This window comes from Akanthomyces muscarius, chromosome 6 (genome assembly GCF_028009165.1).
Source record: "Akanthomyces muscarius strain Ve6 chromosome 6, whole genome shotgun sequence".
NCBI classification, from domain to species: Eukaryota; Fungi; Ascomycota; class Sordariomycetes; order Hypocreales; family Cordycipitaceae; genus Akanthomyces; species Akanthomyces muscarius.
The window spans coordinates 3,213,804-3,233,978 of record NC_079246.1 but is presented as its reverse complement, the minus strand read 5'-3'; the positions used below and the strand labels follow the sequence as shown (position 1 = coordinate 3,233,978).

The 20,175-nt window shown below is 55.6% G+C and overlaps 9 protein-coding genes across 9 annotated transcripts; 3 read left to right on the top strand and 6 right to left on the bottom strand.

The window, feature by feature from the left end:
• Positions 1 to 1,153: 1,153 nt before the first annotated feature.
• Positions 1,154 to 2,200, bottom strand: LMH87_001150 (uncharacterized protein; the record flags this gene model as incomplete). The annotated part of the gene is made up of 1 exon (XM_056199180.1): positions 1,154 to 2,200. One exon carries the CDS (start codon positions 2,198 to 2,200, stop codon positions 1,154 to 1,156), a length of 1,047 nt encoding a protein of 348 aa, XP_056056052.1.
• Positions 2,201 to 2,784: 584 nt separating this feature from the next.
• On the bottom strand, positions 2,785 to 3,471 carry LMH87_001149 (uncharacterized protein; the record flags this gene model as incomplete). Its single annotated transcript, XM_056199179.1, has 1 exon — positions 2,785 to 3,471. One exon carries the CDS (start codon positions 3,469 to 3,471, stop codon positions 2,785 to 2,787), a length of 687 nt encoding a protein of 228 aa, XP_056056051.1.
• Positions 3,472 to 5,230: 1,759 nt separating this feature from the next.
• Positions 5,231 to 7,456, top strand: LMH87_001148 (uncharacterized protein; the record flags this gene model as incomplete). The annotated part of the gene is made up of 2 exons (XM_056199178.1): positions 5,231 to 6,440; positions 6,495 to 7,456. 2 exons carry the CDS (start codon positions 5,231 to 5,233, stop codon positions 7,454 to 7,456), a joined length of 2,172 nt encoding a protein of 723 aa, XP_056056050.1.
• A 48-nt stretch (positions 7,457 to 7,504) lies between these two features.
• Positions 7,505 to 8,579, bottom strand: LMH87_001147 (uncharacterized protein; the record flags this gene model as incomplete). Its single annotated transcript, XM_056199177.1, has 3 exons — positions 7,505 to 7,666; positions 7,717 to 7,947; positions 8,016 to 8,579. The coding sequence occupies 3 exons, from the start codon at positions 8,577 to 8,579 to the stop codon at positions 7,505 to 7,507; spliced, it is 957 nt and encodes a 318-aa protein (XP_056056049.1).
• An 812-nt stretch (positions 8,580 to 9,391) lies between these two features.
• LMH87_001146 (uncharacterized protein) lies at positions 9,392 to 10,288 on the bottom strand (the record flags this gene model as incomplete). The annotated part of the gene is made up of 1 exon (XM_056199175.1): positions 9,392 to 10,288. The coding sequence occupies one exon, from the start codon at positions 10,286 to 10,288 to the stop codon at positions 9,392 to 9,394; it is 897 nt and encodes a 298-aa protein (XP_056056048.1).
• A 187-nt stretch (positions 10,289 to 10,475) lies between these two features.
• LMH87_001145 (uncharacterized protein) lies at positions 10,476 to 14,196 on the top strand (the record flags this gene model as incomplete). Its single annotated transcript, XM_056199174.1, has 2 exons — positions 10,476 to 10,578; positions 10,628 to 14,196. The coding sequence occupies 2 exons, from the start codon at positions 10,476 to 10,478 to the stop codon at positions 14,194 to 14,196; spliced, it is 3,672 nt and encodes a 1,223-aa protein (XP_056056047.1).
• Positions 14,197 to 14,290: 94 nt separating this feature from the next.
• Positions 14,291 to 14,669, bottom strand: LMH87_001144 (uncharacterized protein; the record flags this gene model as incomplete). The annotated part of the gene is made up of 3 exons (XM_056199173.1): positions 14,291 to 14,385; positions 14,442 to 14,531; positions 14,648 to 14,669. The coding sequence occupies 3 exons, from the start codon at positions 14,667 to 14,669 to the stop codon at positions 14,291 to 14,293; spliced, it is 207 nt and encodes a 68-aa protein (XP_056056046.1).
• Positions 14,670 to 15,590: 921 nt separating this feature from the next.
• LMH87_001143 (uncharacterized protein) lies at positions 15,591 to 18,091 on the top strand (the record flags this gene model as incomplete). The annotated part of the gene is made up of 6 exons (XM_056199172.1): positions 15,591 to 15,739; positions 15,817 to 15,855; positions 15,907 to 16,127; positions 16,173 to 17,023; positions 17,069 to 17,437; positions 17,873 to 18,091. 6 exons carry the CDS (start codon positions 15,591 to 15,593, stop codon positions 18,089 to 18,091), a joined length of 1,848 nt encoding a protein of 615 aa, XP_056056045.1.
• Positions 18,092 to 19,409: 1,318 nt separating this feature from the next.
• Positions 19,410 to 20,035, bottom strand: LMH87_001142 (uncharacterized protein; the record flags this gene model as incomplete). The annotated part of the gene is made up of 3 exons (XM_056199171.1): positions 19,410 to 19,571; positions 19,899 to 19,967; positions 20,024 to 20,035. The coding sequence occupies 3 exons, from the start codon at positions 20,033 to 20,035 to the stop codon at positions 19,410 to 19,412; spliced, it is 243 nt and encodes an 80-aa protein (XP_056056044.1).
• Between the last annotated feature and the right edge of the window lie 140 nt (positions 20,036 to 20,175).

The window sequence follows — 20,175 nt, the reverse complement described above, 5'->3', positions numbered from 1 at the left end:
GTTACCATGCATCAGCTACAAATCTCATCGCCGCAATGGCCATTTGCAACAATCTACACCACATCACAAGATGCGTCATGACGGACAAGGGCCAAATTTTAATGAAGCAAGCGTATATTCAACCAGTCCATCCACCTTGTCACCAACCTCGCCAACCTCAATACAATCAGCACCTTCAGCAATCTCAATACCAACAGCAGCCTCAGCAAGCACAATATTAACAGCACCCTCAGCAAACACAATACCAACAGCAGCCTCAGAAAACTCAATACCAACAGCAACCTCAGCAGTCTCAGCAGCCTCAGCAGCCTCAGCAGCCTCAGCAAACTCAATACCAACAGCAACACCAGCAACCTCCACCGCTGACGCCGACGCACCCAAGCATGCCCTCGCTGTATATGTTAGCAACTCCCCTGCCCAAAAGCATCTCCATCCACCGGCGTTCAGAGATTCTGTGAGCCCTGGCTTGTCCATCCAACCTTCCGCCTTACCCCCCAACCCTCCGCCCTATCCCTCGCATCCGCCACATCCATCCATCACATCCCACCCACCACATCCCTTCCTCCTCACCCGCTACCTCCCAACCGAGCATCCTCCCTCCGAACAAATCGCCTTGCCATTGGCGATGGAGCAGCACCCGCAAGCGGCTTGGGGGCTGGAATTGGGTTGCGTCGCCCCGCCAGAAGACAGCCATCATCGGCGAGGCGAGTTTCGAGGCGGCAAAGAAAACCCCACGCTTCCACCGAAGTTGACACATCCATCTGAGGAGGATGCGCGGCCGACTCCAGGGCTCCCAAGGGCGCAGACAAGCCCACCACATCACCAACAGCCGCCGCCGTAAGGCTCTCTGGGAGGACCACGGGGCCCTACCAGTGCCACAAGAGATTCGCCCCGACCTGAGTGTCGGCAGCGGCAGCCCGAGGTCGCGGCACCACAGGAGCAATCCGCAGCCTCAATCGAGGCTGGGTCGGTGGCCGCAGTCAACCGGGCTCATCACCGCAGCCGAAGGCTGACCCGCGCCAGCTCCAGTATCCGGGCCTGGGCTCGCCACGCCAGCCAAGCAGTCTGGCCGGTCTTGGGCGTCTCGCGGGACGCACCAGGCATGTCCGAAGCGAGAGGAGATGCAGCATGTGACTAATGAAGCGCGCAAGCTTCATGTGGCGACTTGTCCATGGTTGTGGGCACATTGGCCAAGCGCACTCTGCCCCGTTGGGCCGTGGCTGGCCCTGATGAGGATGTCCTCGCCCAGCTTGCTCAGAGGCCCGAAACTAGGCCGGGCGAAGAAGGAAGGCTCCACAAAGCGTCGAAGAGCGCGCTCTTGACGCCCTCTCTGCCCCCTTTTTCCCGGCTTCGGTGAAGTGGCCGAGCTCTTGCACGGCAACAGAGCAGCACCGATTCGGAGATGTGGCCGAACTCGTGCACGGCGACAGGGCAGCAACAAATCCAGCACGAGGGCTCCATTACCTCCCACTGTCGTCAGTGGTAGCTGTCGCTGTTGGAGCGGCGGCGGCCAAGGCTCACTGGCCTCGCACAGCCAGACTAGCTGGGGGAGTTGGACCAGCCACTCTGTTGTGCTGCAGAGACAGGTGCCAGCAGCGCTGCTCCGGCCTTTGCGGTAGCTACACGCAGCCGGGAAACCGGCGGTTGGCTGCCGTCTCCCAAGTCCGAGAATGAGGAGTACATGAGAGCCAAAGGAGTAAGCAAGGCCACTCGGGATTGAAGTGGTGGTCAAATCCATGACCTCCTGGCACTTGACCTTCTCTTCTCTCTTTCTGGCCCTGGGTGGTTCCCGCCATGCACTACCAAAGGCGCTCATGCGTCCCTGGAGGCCAACAGCTTTCCCACCAAACAAAGCCCTCTCGGCGAACGCCAAGGGCAGCTGTGTTGTCGCATGCCGCTGGAGCAGCAGCTTGGAGGACCCCGCGCCGTCTCCTGCGCCGATGATGGAGATGGCGCTTCGTTCGAGGCCTTGAGCTTGGCGGCACCGTAAGGGGTGGGAACGGGCGAGGCGCTTGAAGCGAAGCGCGCCAGGGAGCGGAAGAGGTATCCTGGCGGTCGGAGAGGCGGTGCCGCCAGGGCTTGCACGCCTTGCTCGGGTCGGGATGATGCAGCCGAGTTGCATCTTTTCGTGCGGTGACATGTCCAGGTGCTTGGGAGCAGGGCAGCAAATCCAATTGTTGCCGTCACAGATCCACGGCATGGTCGAGGAGGGGAGTGGTGTCGCCAGGAAAGCCGTCTATTCTGGCGGCAGGCAGTCTCGTCCCGCCAAGCCACGGAGGAGCGCATGCCTGCCGTATAGCGTTGCTATCGAAGCCTGAGGAATCGCGAGGCATCGAATCATGGCAATAGGGGTCCCGAACACGGCGACTCGGCTTTGAAATCGGACTCCACCGGCACCATTCTTGTCGGTATTCCGTCGGCAGCAGCACCAATTGCATGCCGTGGTTGTCGAGTTTCAGGCTTTCTGATGGTATCGAAAGTCTCAGAGAGCCTGCATGCCTCAGTATCGACAGCAGCACCAATTGCATGCTGTGGTTGTCGAGTTTCATGCCCTCTGATGTTGTCGAAAGTCTCAGAGAACCTGCACTTGGCTCAGTGCTGTGCTATCGAAGCCGCAGAAAGGCATCGAATCATAGCCTAGCAACTGTGAAAGCGAGCGAGCGCATCCCGCTAGGTGGTATCGGTTGTGAGCCCTGCGCCGAAGGCTCAGTGGATCTCCGGCCAATGAACTTGACACTTTGGGAAGTGCATGGCTTTGTAGGTTGTTTGGACTCTGGCTAGAGTTCATGACTCGTTCGGAGACGCTTTGGAGGGCCAGGCCTTTGATGAGGCGACTCTTTGAATGATTGGGCCTGGGGGCTCGCTCGGTTGTTGGCTGTTCGAAGAAGCCAACCTGTTGTGGGAGCTCGAGATTGGGAGAAGCCAACTGTTGTGAGAGCTCGAGATTGGGAGAAGCCAGACCATTGGAAGGGGGTCAGGGCGTTGAATGGGCCGGTAGTTCGTAGGGCCAGGCCACTGTGAGAAGCCCGAGAGGAGGTTGTGAATCGGAGGGCTAGGCCTCGAGTGAGGCGACTGATGGGAGGCCAGACTTTTAGTCGTTCGGAGGATCCAGGCGGGAGCTCGTGGCAGGGAGAAACCAGGCTTTGGATCAGGTGGCTGTTCAGCGGCCAGGCCTTTGGAAGAGCCTGGGGTCTTTGCGGAGATCGGATCGGTCGCGGTGGTCGGCGTGCATCTCGATTGTAGGGCAGTCAGTCCTTTGTTGGTCAAGATGAGGCAGTAGGTGTGGCTTACCCCCCTCCGCCCCCGGGGGGAAGAGAGAGCGCTTTTCGGTGGGCGAGGTGTCGTCGCCAAACGGTCTCTCTTCCCGTCGTCGATGCCCTCCAAGTCGCTACCTAAGAGTGAGGTTAGCATGTGTTGGTCAGCTGGGGTGTGTAGAGACTCGCCTAAAAATATGTTAGTCGCAGCCACCATCCTCCACGCTCACCTTGGGCCTTACCACCCGCCCGCCCACCCAAGGCAGTCATCGGCCGACCTATTAATGTTAGTGCCAACTACATCCGCCACGCTTACCTTTGGCCTCTGGATGCTCCCCCTAAGAGTGAAGTTAGCATGTGTTGGTCTGCTGGGGTTGTGTAGATACTCACCTTAAAAACTGTTAGTGCCAGCTTCATCCTCCACACCTACCTTGGGCCTTACCCACCCGCCCGCCCGCCCAAGGTAGCATTCCGTCGCCGGTCGAGTCGTCAGTCGAGTCGTCTGTCGAGTCGTCGGTCGAGTCGTCAGTCGAGTCGTCGGTCGGCCGGGGCATCGTTCGGGGACGAATACGGGGGTCATTGCTCTTAAGAGTTAGCAAAGGCAACTTCGAGGTTATGTAGACAGTCGGGAGACAAACCTAGAAAGAAAGCAGAAGAAACCGGCCTGCAGAGACATATCAACTAGCGGACCGGCGGCGGGCCATGTTTCCTCCACTCCTCCGCCTTCGCTAGGTGTCAGTAAGCCCGCCGCCAATCCCAGGTCCCTTTCCGATGGGGTCAGGACCTGGACCTGGCTCTTGGTGTAGCTCAGGATCGGTGCCAGAAGCTCGACTCTCGGTGTGGCTCAAGGCCGGTGCCAGAGGCCAGACTCATGTCTAAGGCTTGGTGTCGAGTAATGAGAGTGCGTAAGGAGAGAAAAAAAGTCTTCATTTCCCAGGAGATTCCAGTCCTTATATAGTCTCTTGGGGTCTAGAGGAACGTGAATCAGAGATGAGCAGAAAGATGATCAAGTCAACTTGGGAGGCGGGCGAGAATACGAAGTTTGCCTTGCGCAGTCGCCCAATTCATGTCGTGAACGTCTTGAGTCGTCTCACGATCTGCCAAGAATCAACAAAAACCAATCAAAAGAGTGAGGCGATAGATTTTGAAAGTACATGGCGTGATGAAGGATAAACTTGCTCATTCATTCCATCACAGAGGCAATCAATATTATGCTGTGTGCGGCGGGCGAGTGGCAGGGCCTGCGATGCTCGGCAACCCCCAACGCTCGTCCGCCAATCGTTACGCTGCTGACTCTCAAAACTCCGATGCACTCAAAACAGTGCGATGCAATAAACAAGTTACATCTAGTCACGGCATTGAAAATGATGCTCTGTAAGATCAAACCGTTGGATAGACGTCGTCCAAGGTCACCGGTGAATCGCTGTCGGTGGTTGGAGGAACACAGCACAAAAGCTTCCCGCGCCCTACTGTTGCAACACGACATGATCTCTCGTCTCGTATGATTTGGTTGGTGTCTAAGCAGTCTCTGGGCGTGATTTGCGCCGAAAGACAGCCACGACAACAAAAGTAGTGACACGGCCGACAGCATCTCCCGATCTGCGTCGCATAGGAAGCTCGTATGATCTGAAAAGACTGATGGACACAACTTTACGGTGTGCACGTTTTCCCTGTCCTCTTTCACTTGCGAGCAACGGCGAACGTGCATAGGTTGTGGCCGGGCGGTGCTAGTCACTGGAGAGCCACGCAGCGTCCGAGCTCTAAACAAGCAGCAAAACGTCATCAGACAACCAGACAGCTTTAATAAATTTGTCGAGTTTAATTGCAATTCCAAACAATTTTTACGGAAAAGTGCTGTTCTTGACATGATTCTGTTAGTCGCGCGGCCCCACAGTCACTTACAGACTTTGACCAGCAAACGAAACCCCACCAATTGATCCAGATCATCATCTGAAACGCATCGCTGCCGAGCCACAATGAGGACCAGGAGATCGAATCGCACCAAAAGCTATGCTGTAGAGGAATATCACTTTGGAGACAGCTCCGCAGAGGAGGATGGCAGCGCCCCGCTCCACCACAAGACCGAAGAGCAAGACACCAATTTCGATGAGGCCGCCCCAGAGGAAGAGGAAGACGACGACGCAGCAGAGGGCGACGGCGACGGCGACAGCGGGGTAAGCGATGCAGGGAGTGTCGATGTTGACACGATGCCCGCACGACGTCGCGCAGCAAAGTCGGCGTCGGAAAAAAGGCCTCAGCCAACGCCGAAGCCTGCCGGCAAGACGGCCAAGCTCTCTGGAGGCTACCTGGAAATTCCACTGCCAGCGCAAGACGGCAGCCACCAACCAAAGACGTACATTGGCCCCAACGACCGCGCTGTGCGCCGTCATCACCTTGTCTCGGCGTGGTACGGTCCCGACGAGCAGCGCATGCAAACAATGCAAGCCCTGCTCGACCGCTGGTTTCAGTGGCCGGTACTCCCGCCAAGAAAGCCTCTGGACGAATCAAATGTTCCCTCCAAGGGCGCCTGGTTGGACGACTACGTGGGCAGGGAGGGCGCGCTCGCTGCAGGCTGGCGGGCTAGGGTAGAGGAGGCAATGGGGGGACGCCACCCGTTACGAGGCCTGTCACCAGCAGAGGCTGCGCCGTACAGGTTTCCAATGCACAGCATGCCTGTCCTCGTTGGAAATGAGGCGCGAGAGGAGTTTCTGTTTGTCCCAGGCGGTGGTTACGCAATCAGCCAGGCAGGTATACCGTTCGACCATGATGAGAGCGATAACAAGGAGCCTAGCGGATGGATGTTTGACACGGGGGGCATCGTCACGAGCATGGACTGGGCACCACGACAGCGCGAGCCAACGACACAGCTTCTCGCCGTCGCCGTCATGCCGCACGCGGATCAAGAGGTGCACGAGTTTGCGGACGAGGCGGCCAAGATGCAGTTTCAGTCGTACGGTACGGTGCAGCTGTGGGAGGTGCAAGGAGAAGCAGCTGATTCAGGTTCGGCGACGGCGACATCATTGCCTCCCAGACTATTGACGACGTTGTGTCTCCCACATGGTAGGGCGAGGCGGGTACAGTGGAATCCGGTGGGTGGCCATCTCGCTGTGCTGTGTGCAGACGGCGCAGTGTATGTTTTCGAAGCCGACCCAGGCACTCAAGGAGCTCAAAAGACTGAAGATTTCGGTAAGAAGCAACCATTAAGCGAATTAGTTGATTAACCATCGCTAACCTCAGCAGAGGAGCTTCTCAGCCCCGTCGCCGTCTTGTTTCTACAGGACGAGGGCGGCATCGACGCGACGGCCATGAGCTGGGCCAATATGAACAGGCTCGTGGTAGGCTACTCCGACGGCTCTGTAGCACTCTGGTCCATCTTCCCCTGTCATCTCCTTTCTCGCCACGCTGTTCATCACAGCCACGTCGTGGAGCTCGCTACAGGCTACCCAAGCATGCCGTACGTCGTGGCGGCGACACCGCTGGGCGGCACAATGCGGATTCTGGACCTCGCGGCGCCCAGCTACGAGTTTACAGAGGTCCAGGCCATCAACGTAGTCACACAGCCTGGCTTATTGGCCTGGAGCGACCACATGCTGGGATTCTTTTCCATCTATCCCTCTGCGCGCGTCAACAACACCGTCATCGGTTTCATGCACCACGCCAACTTTCCGCTGTTCCGCACGACGTTTACGGGCGACAGTTTCCCCTCGTGCATCGCCACCGGCAAAACACACCCGTTTCTGCTGATTGGGCTGATGGACGGCTCGGTCTGGTGTCTCAACCCGCAAGTCGAGCACTTCAACAGCCGCACCGACGCGACCTACCGCCTTCGTCTGTTCCAGCACGAGCACCGGCCTCATCGCCTGTTCGCAAGGGACTCCCCGGCGGGGATGCGAGGCGCGTCGCGTGTGGCCCAGGGGTTCGAGGTGGAGCGAAATCGGAACCCCAAGAACGAGACGCAGCCGGCGACGAAGAAGGGCAAGGCGGTCAAGAAGAAGAGCGCGGTGCAATACGAGGATGATGAAGACGAGGTGCTGAAATCAAGCGACGCCTCCCGTGCGGCGCTGCACGAGCCTCTGACAAGAGTAACAACGATGGAGTGGAATCCCAACCAAGGCTATGGGTGCTGGGCGGCGGCGGCCCTAGGCTCGGGCCTTGTGCGCGTCATGGACCTGGGGATTGAAATCAAGGATGATGACGAATGAATGACCAGATTGATTAATTAATGAACGCCGAATGACTATCTCATGTATTTACGGACACTGTGAGCCATTGCCCGTGTGGTGGTAGTCAAAGGCCTTGGCCATGCCGTAAAAGTGCGTAGCGGCAGCGAGCAGCACACAGACGTGAAAGATTTGGTGCGAGCTGCCCCAAATGTCAAACTTGCCCGGGAAGCTCCTCTCCGGCCAGCGTGCCTGGGAAGTGTTAGCAGTCTTTGCCTCGGCGGGAGGCACAGGGCACTTGCGGCGTAGAGGACGGCGCCAAAGATGTACAGCGCGCCTTGGAGAATGACCCAGCTGAGGCCCATGCGGTCCTCAAAGTACTGGTAGCCGTGGCTGCGGATGCCGTGGAGGATGGGCACGACGCCCGACACGCCCAGGCCGATGAACATGGCGGCGCGGTAGGGACGCCAGGCCGACGTGCGGAAGCGCTCGACCCACGAGACGGTTGCGCAGCCGGCGCCCAGAGCGCACATCTACGCCGAGTCCTTTGTTAGCAGTGGCATGCACGGGTAAGCGGACGGGGACTACGGGAAGCGCGTACCACGTAGAGGTAGGCCTCGAAGAGCAGCGGCTGGCAGAAGAAGCCATAGTACAGCGCGGGCACGTAGCTGCCGACAATGAGGGCCACGATGCCCGTGTAGTCGAGCTTGTTGCCCCATTTCGCAACGGGCTGGCTGTGGTCCAGCACGGCGTGGAACGTGGCGCTCATGCCGAGGCAGATGACGGCGCCGCCAAAGAAGCACGCAAAGACGGCCACGTCCCCCGCGTGCGCGTCCTCGTACCGCGGACGAACGGCGTGGAAGACGTAGAGGGCGCTCGCGACGGCCGCGACGGCGCCGAGCAGATGCGACCAGATGTTGACCGACTCGTTGTGCAGGTAGAGCAGCGAGCGCGCCGCGTGGCCGTAGGACCCCCGGATCTGGCGGTAGCCGCTGTGGATGTAGGCGTTGTCGCGGCGCCACGCGGGGAGGTCGTCCCAGAGCTGCAGCAGCGTGTCCGAGACGGCGTGCTCGAGGGACTGCGCGGCGTGGAGGGCCGAGGAGCCAAAGGAGGGCTTGCGCTGGCGGACGGTGGACGAGCCCGCGGTGTCTCGAGAAGTCGCCATCTTTGACAGCGGCGAGGTGGTGCGTTGTATGATGGTGGGATTGATGTTGTCATGCCATTTTCGGGATCGTAGCTGGATATATTGATGGGCGGACGCTTCTTTGTTGGTATGGGTCTAGGCGGGTTTTGTTGGGGCTCACATGGGAATTCCGAGTCGGCGCTCCGAGGCTCAGTGATGGTGTTGCGACGCGGAGATTGCGACGATTCGAGGTGCATGCTGCGTATGCGTATGAATTAATTGATTCGGCATGATTGTGGCAATGTAATGATGACTTTGTTCTGTCGAGTGTAAATCTGATCATTCTTGACTGTGTCTGGCTCAATCCACGGCGTCAGACACTCTGCAACACGCTGTGGTTTAAGAGACGCACATGTGCTTTCATATAGTCACCAGTTTTTTACAATAATTTCATTTTTGCTCCTGTTAATTTCAAAGAATTTCAGCGTTCTTGTATGTCTCATCAGCGACGTGGACTCTTCTAACAAACCCCCGCAATAAATCTACTCGTCCATGTCTTCTCTTGACAACATCACCATGCTTCCAGGGTAGCGTATAGGCACCTGGCATGTACCAACACCCAACTCAAATTGGGTCATGAGACGAGACAAGTCCGTCCGATGCCCTGTGCTCCATTGCGGCAATTGCAGCGCCTACTCCGTTCCGTGACGCCACTGTAGCACGAGTATATGCAACAATCAAGGGTCAGACGAGACGAATTGTGCGACGCAATGGGCATAGACGGCTTCCCCCTCACATTCGAAAACTTTGCTCCAACAATACATTCCCGGAAACAGTCGTCGTCAGAATCAACGTCAGTCATCGAAAATGCTGCCAAATCCATAGCTGTTGCCAACTTGCACCCTCGACGTGCCCTTGGCTTCAATCTTGTGAGCTTTGGCCATGCCCGGCCTCGTCGCCAGCGTCTCAGCCTTGATGTTTGCCGAATACTCATTTCCAACTCTGACTTTAGCCTTTTCATCGATAAAGACATTCTCGGCCACCGCCATGACCATCGTGTCGTCGCTCTTGGCCGAGCCCCGGCGGCTCTCCTCGTCAATAGCCGTCGTCGTCTCAGACAGGGCATCGTGGGTATTGGGCGTTGCTGCTGGACGCTGTTGCTCAGCCGGATGCAGCTTTTCCAAATCGTCGACGAAGCCATTCATGTTGGTCAGCAGCCGCTGAAACTCCTTGGCATCGTAGAGCGCCCACTTCATCTTTTGCTTAAACGAGCTCGCGCGCTGCCGCTCCTTGCCCTTTTTCCGCAGCACGCCCTGGAAAACGTCCAGCGACGGCCACGCAGCGTCTGATATCTTCTTTGTGATGTCATAGCGCGAGGATGTCTTTTTGGCCGTCTGGAACATCAGGCCAATCTCCTCGAGCACAATCCTGACTCGCTGCGTCGCTTCGTCGGTCGGGGATGTCGTGGCGAAGCGGGCGTCGTCGTGGATGCCCACGGTGTCGCCCCATTTGGTCAGTCGGGCTTGGAGAATGTCGAGCTTCAGCTGGCAGCGCTCATAGTCGCGCCCGTAGTGTCGTCCGAGCTGGACGTAGCCGAAGCACTCAACGGCGTTGTTGAAGAGCGCCGCCACACTCAGGGCTGCGGACACGGTGCCAAACACCTCCGCCATGCTGAAGTGATGATGAAGGCGTCCGGGAAATGGAGAAAGGCGCCTTCTGCCTGATTCGACATGATGGCTGTGCCAGCGCATTTCGAAGCTGATCCTGCGGCCGATGAGCTGCACGTCTTATTGGCCCGCTAGCCGCCCGGTCATCGAGGCGGCCTCGCGATGTGGTAGTCTTGCCCCTTTCCTCACCATCTTCTGCGGTCGGATTTGCGGTCGGAAAAATTATTGTGCAACCTCGTCGTCTTTGGAGATTGTCGCAAGACTTTTGCCGATGGATCCCATCAGTGTGCGCGACGTCAAGGCGGATGGCAACGCCAGGATTCATGTGGGCAACAGCTCCATCACGCATGTGCATAATTATGCGGAGCCGCAAGGTATATTGCTGTTTGCCGTTGTCAGGCTGAGCTGTGCTAATTCGAGAAGAGCGTCTTGAGCTGCCACCTGATCCATTCTCTTTGATCCCTTTCTCACGGGATCCGGACTTTGTTGGTCGTGGCGACATCCTCGACCAAATTGCGGCGCACTGCGGGCAAGCAGGGGGCAGAGCAGCGCTCGTTGGCCTAGGGGGCGTCGGCAAATCCCAGCTGGCTATCGAGTATTCTCACCAAACATCGGAGAAGAATAAGGATGCCTGGTTGTTCTGGGTGCACGCCGGCACCAGAGCCAGAGTCGAGGAGGGCTTCCGTGCCATAGCGGACGCCGTCAAGCTCCCAGATCGGCACAAACCCAAGGCCGACATTCCACAGCTCCTGCACGCCTGGCTTTCCAACGAGAGAAACGGAAAATGGTTCATGATACTCGATAGCGCCGATGATCAGGACGTTTTCTACGGAGGGGAGAGGGGCAGCCAGCCACTTGCCTCGTATCTGCCTCAGAGCCCCAACGGCTCCATCCTCGTGACTACGCGTGACCAGGCCTTTGCAATTCGGCTCACGGGAAGCTACAAAAGTATCATCAAGGTTGGTCCTATGAACCCAGAACAGGCACTCTCGTTTCTGGAGAAGAAATTGGGCACGCTCTCTGAGCCTGAGTTGGGCGCTGAGCTGGTTAGCGCCTTGGACTGCATCCCACTGGCCATCAACCAGGCGGCGAGCTACATCCAAGCACGGGCGCCACGAAGCAGCATCAAGAAATATCTGGCAGAATTTCGACAAAGTGAAGGGAAGAGCGCGAAGCTGCTAGCACACGATGCCGCCGAACTACGGCGCGATGGATCCTCCTCCAACGCCATTATGAAGACGTGGCAGATTTCCTTTGATCATATCCGCACAAAACAGCCTTCTGCGGCTGACTTGTTAGCTCTTATGAGCTTCTTTGATAGCCAGTCAATTCCTGAATCGGCTCTCAATCCCGAGGACGACTACGATTCGGATTGTGAATCCGACCTGGAGTCCAACTGGGCCTCTGAAGAGCTTGCGAACCATGCTTCGATGAGATATCTTCTGAAAGTAAAACAACGCCACGAAGAAGGCGATGTCGATGATGGAGATGGCTGGGAGAGTGAAGGCGAATGTGGGTTTGAGGAAGACATTGCTTTGCTGCGGGACTACTGTCTCATTTCTCTACGCGAATCCGGCGCACAATTCGAGATGCATCGCTTGGTACAGTTGGCAACTAAAAAATGGCTTGCCATTTCAAAGAGACAAGAAGAATTCAAGCAACTATTTATTCACCGAATTTCAGTGGCAACACCAATGCCCGAAGAATCAGAGGAGCTGAAATTTAGAGATCTATTTTCCCAGCTCCAAATTGCAATTGGCTACTGTCCAAATAAAACCAATTTGCGCTCTTGGTATTTCATGTGCTATCGAACCGCCTGGTACCTGGGCTACGTTGGACGGCAAGCCGAGGCTAAGGCTATCATGGAGAAATCGCTCGGGCTTTGGGAAGCAAGAAAGGGGCCAGAACACGAAAACTGCTTGACGGGCAAAAAGCTACTTGCCGGCTTGATGGTTGAATTAGACGAAACTCTTGCGCCTGAAGGCGAGGCTCTTGTTCTGCAGGTTTTGGAAATTGAGAAAAGAAATCTCCCTCCGGATTCGCGTGATATACTCTCGACGATGATGTGGCTGGCAAGTATCTACGCGCGACAAGACAGGTTAGAGGAGGCGGAGAAACTACAACTTCATGTCGTCGAGAAGCACAGAGCTACAGCTGGACTGGAGGATGGGCTCACGCTCTACTACATGTCATCTCTAGCCTCAACCTATCATGCACAATCTCGTTTGGATGAGGCCGAGAAACTTGAGCTAGAGGTCTTGACGCTCAGCAAAAAGACATTTGGAGAGCGTCATCACGATACCTTGAGTCGGACCGCCGACTTGTCCGAGACGTTTATTCTGCAACTAAGAAACCAGGAGTCAGTGGAGCTGGCGTTGCAAGCATTGCAGATACAGTCGCCTTCTGATCAGGTCCAAGATCAAATTTGTCTTCGGCTCAAAGCTCAGCTGGCAGGCAACTACTACAAGATGGCTCTGTTTGATGAGTCGTTGGAACTCAACACCCAGCTGGTACAGATTCTGTCGTCCAAGCTAGGGCCATATCATTTCGAAACACGGCAAGCTATGGCTCGTTTGGCTCAAGACTACAAGCACCAACGCAGCTACGTAAAGGCGGAAATTCTGTTGCTGGATGTGTTGGAGAAAACCAAGACTTGTCTTGGCGAGGCTCATTACAGTACGTATCAGCTCAAATGTAAGCTGTCTGCTCTATATCAGGCACAAGGCCGTCCAGAGGAGGCTGAGAAGCTGATTTTAGAGAGCCTCGCTCTCGAAATGGCCAAGTCGGGGCCAGCTCATGTCAGCACGCTCAGCAAACAATTGGATCTGGCATTGTTTTACCGAAGGCAAGGAAAGGTCGAGAAATCTCGGCCACTGTATTGCCAGGTTTTGTCAACCTGTCGAAGCGAGCACGATGTAAAGCAGCTCACCGAAATGGACTGCTGGGGTGAATTGGCAAATGCAGTTTGGGATGATGAAGACAAATGCCAGGAGCTGGAGACACTGTTGACAGACGTTGTAGCCGCAAGAGAAGTCCAACGCGGCCCGGATCATGTCAGTACCATATTTTTGTGCACACATTTGGCCAAGGTCAAGGAATCCTTGAGCCTGTGGGACGATGCGGCAGCCCTTCGTCTGCGTGTCCTAAATCATTATGAAGCAAAACATGGCAAAGCTCATTCTTGCACTCTTGGCCATATGAGCAATTTGGCTATCGTTCGCAAGGAGCAAGGTCGCCTGGCAGAAGCAAGGGAGCTGCAGGATCACATCACCGGCATTCGCAAAGCAAGGCTAGGCATGGATAGTAATCAGACTCAGGAGTCCATGGCAGAGCTTGCACAAATTGCTCTTCTACAAGGCGATTTGGCTGAAGCGGAAAGCAATGCAGCGGAGGTGCTGCGACGCAAAGAAGCAAAATACGGTCGAGGACATGGGGTGACGTTGTTGTCGCTCTCGATCTTTGCCAGCATCATCGCAGCGCAGGCAGTACTAGAAGAGAGTCGCCGAGAAGAAGCCGCCAGACTGTTCGAAGAACACGATTGTTTGTACAAGGTCGCATATCCTGATGATGAGTTGGGGAGGTCAACAGGTCTACTCCAGATGGGCCTGGCGATGGACAAGATGGGCATGCACAGTGAAGCAGAACAACGCTTGGAAGAGGCGTTTTTAATACGGAAGAGGATTGCGCCTGATGACCCTGATACCCTTGTGGCCATGGCATTGCTTGCCCGCATCTGGGACGGCAACGGCAAATGGGTCAAGTCCATGGCTCTACAAAAGGAGTGCATAGAGATATATGAGCGCGTTCAGGGCTTAGACCCCGAAATGGCCGCAGTTGCCGTGGATGACTACAAGCAATGGGTCAAGGAGCTGGAGGAGCATGATGAGGAAAATGCGGACGACGCCGACCATCCGTTTGAGACTTGCGAGGCATGCATGGCCAGCCGAAGCGTCCGCGGCGAGACGTGGCCACCCGCATCAGCAGCGCCTTGACACAACCATAGAGAATCCAAGGGTCATGATCCATAATTCTTTTCTTCAAGTCGGTCTTCTAGGTAAGGAATCGATGCCGTGTTAAAAACTCCATTCATTTCTTGGCACTTTTCTTGAGACCATGGCTGCTGAGCTTTAGGGGGCCCTTGCCGGTCGCCTGTCCCTGTGCCTCCTTGAGCTTTCTCGCGTCTGTTCGCAGCGTGTCAGTGTTTGCTCTCTTCATAGTACAAGTCGTGGTCGCGCACCCTCACGCTGCTTCTCGATGCGGCGCTCGTCGTCCGAGTCGAGCTCGGTAGCAACCTTCTTCTTGGCCTTCAGAGGCGCTTTCTTGCCGCCTGTCCGTTCGTCTCCAGCGTTAGCCCGCGTAATATAAATCCTGGCCAGTACAGGCGGGACATGGCCAACCAGCGCCCGCAACCTGTCCCGAGAGACTGGGTAACGAATCACATGCCTTCTCTGGATTGGCCACCCATTTTCTTTGTGCTTTGTGTAACGTGAAAAGTCTTATGTAATCTTCGTGTGACGTCGAGGATTCGGCAACTCGCGGTGATGTGAAAGTCGATGGAATATCGTCAGAATGCGTAAAAAAATCGCAGAACCGAGTATCGCACACGAGGAAAAAGCCTCTCTAGAATTCTTCGCCATTACGACTCGCCACTACGCTACGTCTGGGGCTATCGCGCAACGACCGGATTAGGGTTTCCCGGAACGTCTAAAGCTAGCGCTGCTTTAACAGCTCTGACTAATTTGAGCGTCATCTCCACACCTCTTAAAGCGGCGTCGCTGTTCAGAATAGCGTCAGGCATCAGCCTCCAGCGCAAACATCTTGCAACAGCACATCAACAGCAACGCGATACAGATAAGCTCGTATCTTGATCCCTTCAATCATCACAGCTACCCTCTAGAGCGATCGCGTCTCCCACAGCATCCCAATGACCTGAGGCTGACGACGCTGAACCGGTTCGACCATAACCTGTTATTTGCTTGAAATTGCCCAGTGCTGACACTTGCTCGTGCTCCTCATTTCAAGATCCGCAAGGGTCGCAGCGCGAATCTAATCATGTCGAGTTCCGACGAGGGCGAAATTGTCGAGGCCAAGAGGGCCGATTTGAAGGCATCTTCACTGCCGCGCACAGAAGGAAGCAGTGTTGACCGTCGAGACAGAACATATACCCGGGACTCGCCCGACCGAGATAATCGGGGAAGCCGCTCACCCAGGGGCTACAAGCGCGGCCGCGATGACTACGATGCACGCAGTCGGCGACGCGATGCCGGCCGCTCTGAACGCGCCAGCCGGGACGACTACAAGCGCTCGAGGGTGTCATACGACGACTTGGACCGATCTTCTGGACGAGACGTAGACCACCGCCGCAATCGGAGCCGAGACCGTTATAATGATAATGAACGCGACCGTCGTCATCGCAGCCGCTCGCCGGCCCATCGATCCCGCCATGACGAGAAAGGCGGCAGTGGACGAAACGGTCGAAGCGGCCGCCGCGGCTCCCGCGACAGTCTCGACTACGATTACCGCGACTCTACCATGGCAAGTTCTGCGTCAAGACAGAGCACCGGCGCGTCCGGGCCCGCGGCCAATGGAGATGCTAAATCACACAAAAACAGTTTGCACACTGATACCGCTCGCGGCGAGCCTGCGCACAAGTCAGTGCATTTCGCAGAGTATGACAGCGGCGGGGTGCTGACCAGCTCCAGTGAACCTGATGTAGACTACGACTACGACAATCAGGAGCAATTCGACGAAGAGGCCGAGATTGAACGTCGTCGCAAGCGCCGCGAGGCCCTTCTTGCAAAATCTAGCTCTGCTACGCCTTTGCTTCTCCAAGCTGTCGGGGCTACAGACAAGGTTCGCGCAGCCTCACCAGCAGTCTCAGACGGTACTCTCGAGTCAGAGACGCCACAAACGCCATTGTCAAGTAAGTTGTAACTCACGTCATCAGGCCGCATCTAACAATGGCTAGATATGTCACCTCGATCTCCAGGGTCACTCGATGCCATGTCGCCCGGCGGACTCGACCTCACTGACGACCGGGCTCTGATGAACCGCCACGCTCCGAAGGACGACGAAGACGATGGCCCGTCCGCGGCTGATTACGACCCAACGGATGATAGGAGAGTGGACGAGCAACGCGATGAGCTTCGCCAAGGCCATGCAGTAAACGGTATGCATGCAGAGGCCGAAGAGTCGAAAGAAAACGAAGAGCCAAAAGACGAGGGCGCCAACGAGGACGCGAACGAGGACGATGATTTCGACATGTTTGCCGACGATTTCGACGAGGACAAATACGCAACCAAGCCGACCCAGGGCGACGAAGCAGCTGGCGACACTGGCAAAGGCGGCATTCTCGAAGGCGATGACAAGGACGGCTACTACAAGATGCGAGTCGGCGAAGTCATCAACGGTCGCTACCAGATCCAGTCAACTCTCGGGCGAGGCATGTTTTCTGGCGTTGTGCGCGCTCTCGACACGACGACCAAGAAGCCAGTGGCCATCAAAATCATGCGAAATAACGATGCTTTGCGTAAAGGTGGCTACACCGAGATTGCCATCCTAGAAAAGCTCAACGACGCCGACCCGGAGAACCGCAAGCACATTGTAAAGTTTGAAGTCTCGTTTGACTACCGCGGACACTTGTGCATGGTGTTTGAAAGCCTGAGCATGAACTTGCGCGAGGTGTTGCGAAAGTTTGGCAACAACGTTGGCATCAACCTTGGCGCCACACGGACATATGCGCACCAAATCTTTGTCGCATTGGCTCACATGCGCAAATGCAGCATCATTCATGCTGATTTGAAACCCGACAATATTCTGGTATGTTTTGAAATGCGGGGGACGAATCATCGCTAACTGAGACAGGTGAATGAAAATCGTAGCATGCTCAAAATCTGCGACTTGGGAACAGCCATTGATCGGTCAGACGCGGCGACCGCCAATACCGAAATCACACCATATCTCGTCAGCCGATTTTACCGAGCGCCGGAAATCATCCTGGGCATGCCGTACGATTACGGCGTAGACATGTGGTCCATTGGCTGTACCCTGTACGAGCTCTACACGGGCAAGATTCTGTTTACCGGCGACAGCAACAACCAGATGCTCAAGACGATTATGGAGATTCGCGGCCGCTTCACGCCCAAGCTGTACAAGCGTGGCCAGCTCTCGGCTGGCCACTTTGACGACCTGGGCCAATTTGTCAGCGTGGAGCACGACAAGATTCTCAACAAGGTACGTGTGCTCTATTTTTGATTTTCTGCCTTTTCTTTGCGTACACCGTCTGTTCCTGAGCATGCTTGGTTGCTATTTACGGCCATCACCTGCATTAGCTTGGTGGCCTTTACTCTAAGCGCCGACGTGACGCCCCTGCATCAACGCCGCACTCCACCTCGCAAGGCTGTCCTCAGCCAGTCGATTGAGGCGAATGTGAAATCGCATCGCGGCGGCTACGGTCGCAGGTGGTCGCATCGTTGGCTTGGCCTGATGTGTGCATAAGAGGCCGGCACAGCGGCAAGGATGCGAAACAGTGGATCGCCTCCTCACCGGTGTGAGGTGAGGCTGTTTGCGACTTCAAGCTGATGCTGCAGTGACATGCTGCGAAACGGATCTGCCTTGCTGCATGCGAAATATGACGAGTTATCTGGCTAACATGGGACTTTGCTCTAGACTGCGGTGCGAACCCTGCCGGTGGTCAAGCCTACGCGAGACCTCCGCACGCGCCTGACGGCTGCTTCGACGGGGATGAATGATGCGGAGACAAAGGACCTCAATCATTTTGTCGACTTGCTGGAGCAGTGTCTGGCGCTGAACCCGGACAAGCGGATCAAGCCCACCGAAGCCCTGAAGCATCCGTTCTTTACGTCGAGGGCGACTGCGAGGCGATGAGTAGTCTGGGAGCGGCCAGACATGCCGTGAGTAGTCATGCATTGAGTGGACATGCGTCTAGTGGACATCTTTGAGTAGGGCATATGCCACGACGTTGTATATTTTGGTTAGTAGTGGCGAATATAGTGGCGTGAATGAACGCCGTGCTCACGATATCTCGTCCCATCTGCCGTGCAAGGCATCGGTGTGACTGCCAAGTAGCCACGATTGCCTTTTGCGGTCACATACCGACTTGACCGGCCGGTCGGTAAGGTGCAGCTTCTGTACGACTGCTACACGCGAAAGCTACTGTCGTGAGAGGGGCTGTCCATCGAGCCTTGTGAGAGGGTACTGGAGTACAGGACATCATGTGATCAGGGCAGCCTGCTGTGAAGCACTTGTGCTCAGGGATCTAGGGGATACAGGGTCTCAGTTTGACCGGGCATTTTTGACAGGTCTTACGATTGTTGTTGTGGTGATACTGTGGCTGCCTGCCGTGTTTGTGTAATTGTGTTGTGGGCTACCCTGGACCTGTCACGATATCGTGTCGGCCGTGATCTGTGGCCGTTTCAAAAGGAGCGCACGAAAGAATGAGTGGAAAATGCTGATGCCGTGTTCGAGGCGAGATAGACTTCTTTGAAACTTGTTACGGCTTAATTAGATTGGTTTGCGAGATAATGAGGCGTACAACATCCAATACTGGTGGCACAGTCGCTCGGCCGAGTTACAACTAATAATGAATCATACAACTCTTTACAGGATAAATAGCCTTCAGGTAGGGAGCACACGACACGTCACCTACATCTACTAAACCCAAGCCAAGAATAATTCACATTCTCGTGACGGGAAGCCTGCAGTATTGGTTGCACAGGACGTCTTACTCTCTGACGCGGCTTCGCTGATGAAAGTATCACTGCAGCAATATGACAAGTGATGTTGCAAATAGAGCCACTTCAATTTTTCAAACTGCCAACCCCTGTAGCACCGCACGCACCGGTACCGACCATATGGCTAGTGTGGAATTAGCCTCTCGGGACGGATGTCGTGCTGCAACTACGCCTTGACAATGTGGCAAATGAGCAAAGTGTCAAAGCATCATCACTGTGACAATTCATCAACGCTGCGTACGCCCGAGGTGGTGCGACGCAGTGGTACAAGCCAAGGACAGCAGAATCCGGCGGACTGCTGTGGCAGAGCGCAAGCCCTACGAAATCAGCACGGTACCCGATGTTGCACAGCATGCTGGGCGCCTTTTTACCGGGCACGCGGAGACATCGAGGCCGTGCATTCAATGCAAAGGCTGCACTCGACTGGCAAAGGCGAGTCGGTGAGCTCCATTTCACAGGTTGATATTGTACGAGATTACAGGGTCGTTCCCGCAAGGAATCTTGGGGTTGCTCCCGGTCCAATGACATGCATAGCCCTGCGGCCGACCGTGAACAGACCTCTCGGTAACTTGGCCGCCGAGAGTTGCTTTTACATTGTCGATGCCATGCCGAGTCTGAATAGACTTTGCTTTTGAGCAAGCTCATCGTGGCTGCCATGCAAGGGCGATAGATGCAGCTTGCCATGTGTTATTCAGCTTCATCATGCTTTCCATCATGGATGGCACGAAGCCATGGCCAAAACCAAGAAGCAAGTAATGCGGCTTGTTAGACTGTGGCTTGCTTGTATCGCGTGGCAATTTGCATAAGAGTCAAGACTAAGCAAGGTTTCATAAACAACAGAGTCAAGACTAAGCAAGATTTAATAAAGAACAAAGTAAAAAAAGAATTCTGGAACAAGAGCCAAGATGCGAGAGAGAAAAAGCAACATGCGAATAGCCAACATGGTTGGAGGCGTCATGCGAGATCGCCAACATGGCGTCAGCATAAACACCTTTGCCTGGCAGTTTTATCTAGTGTCAACAAAGTGTGAGAATAGCCGGCACTATTGAAACGCTAATCCACTCACTAGCCTGCCCATTTCTGCCATTCCCCAGGAATCGCTTCTCCTTTTTTCAAACAGGGCGCTTCTGGGTTTCGATGCGCATAAGCTGCAAGGGTGGGCGGGCATGTTCGCATTGATGTCATGGACCTAGTCTGGGTGAAACTCGTGGCTTGCGG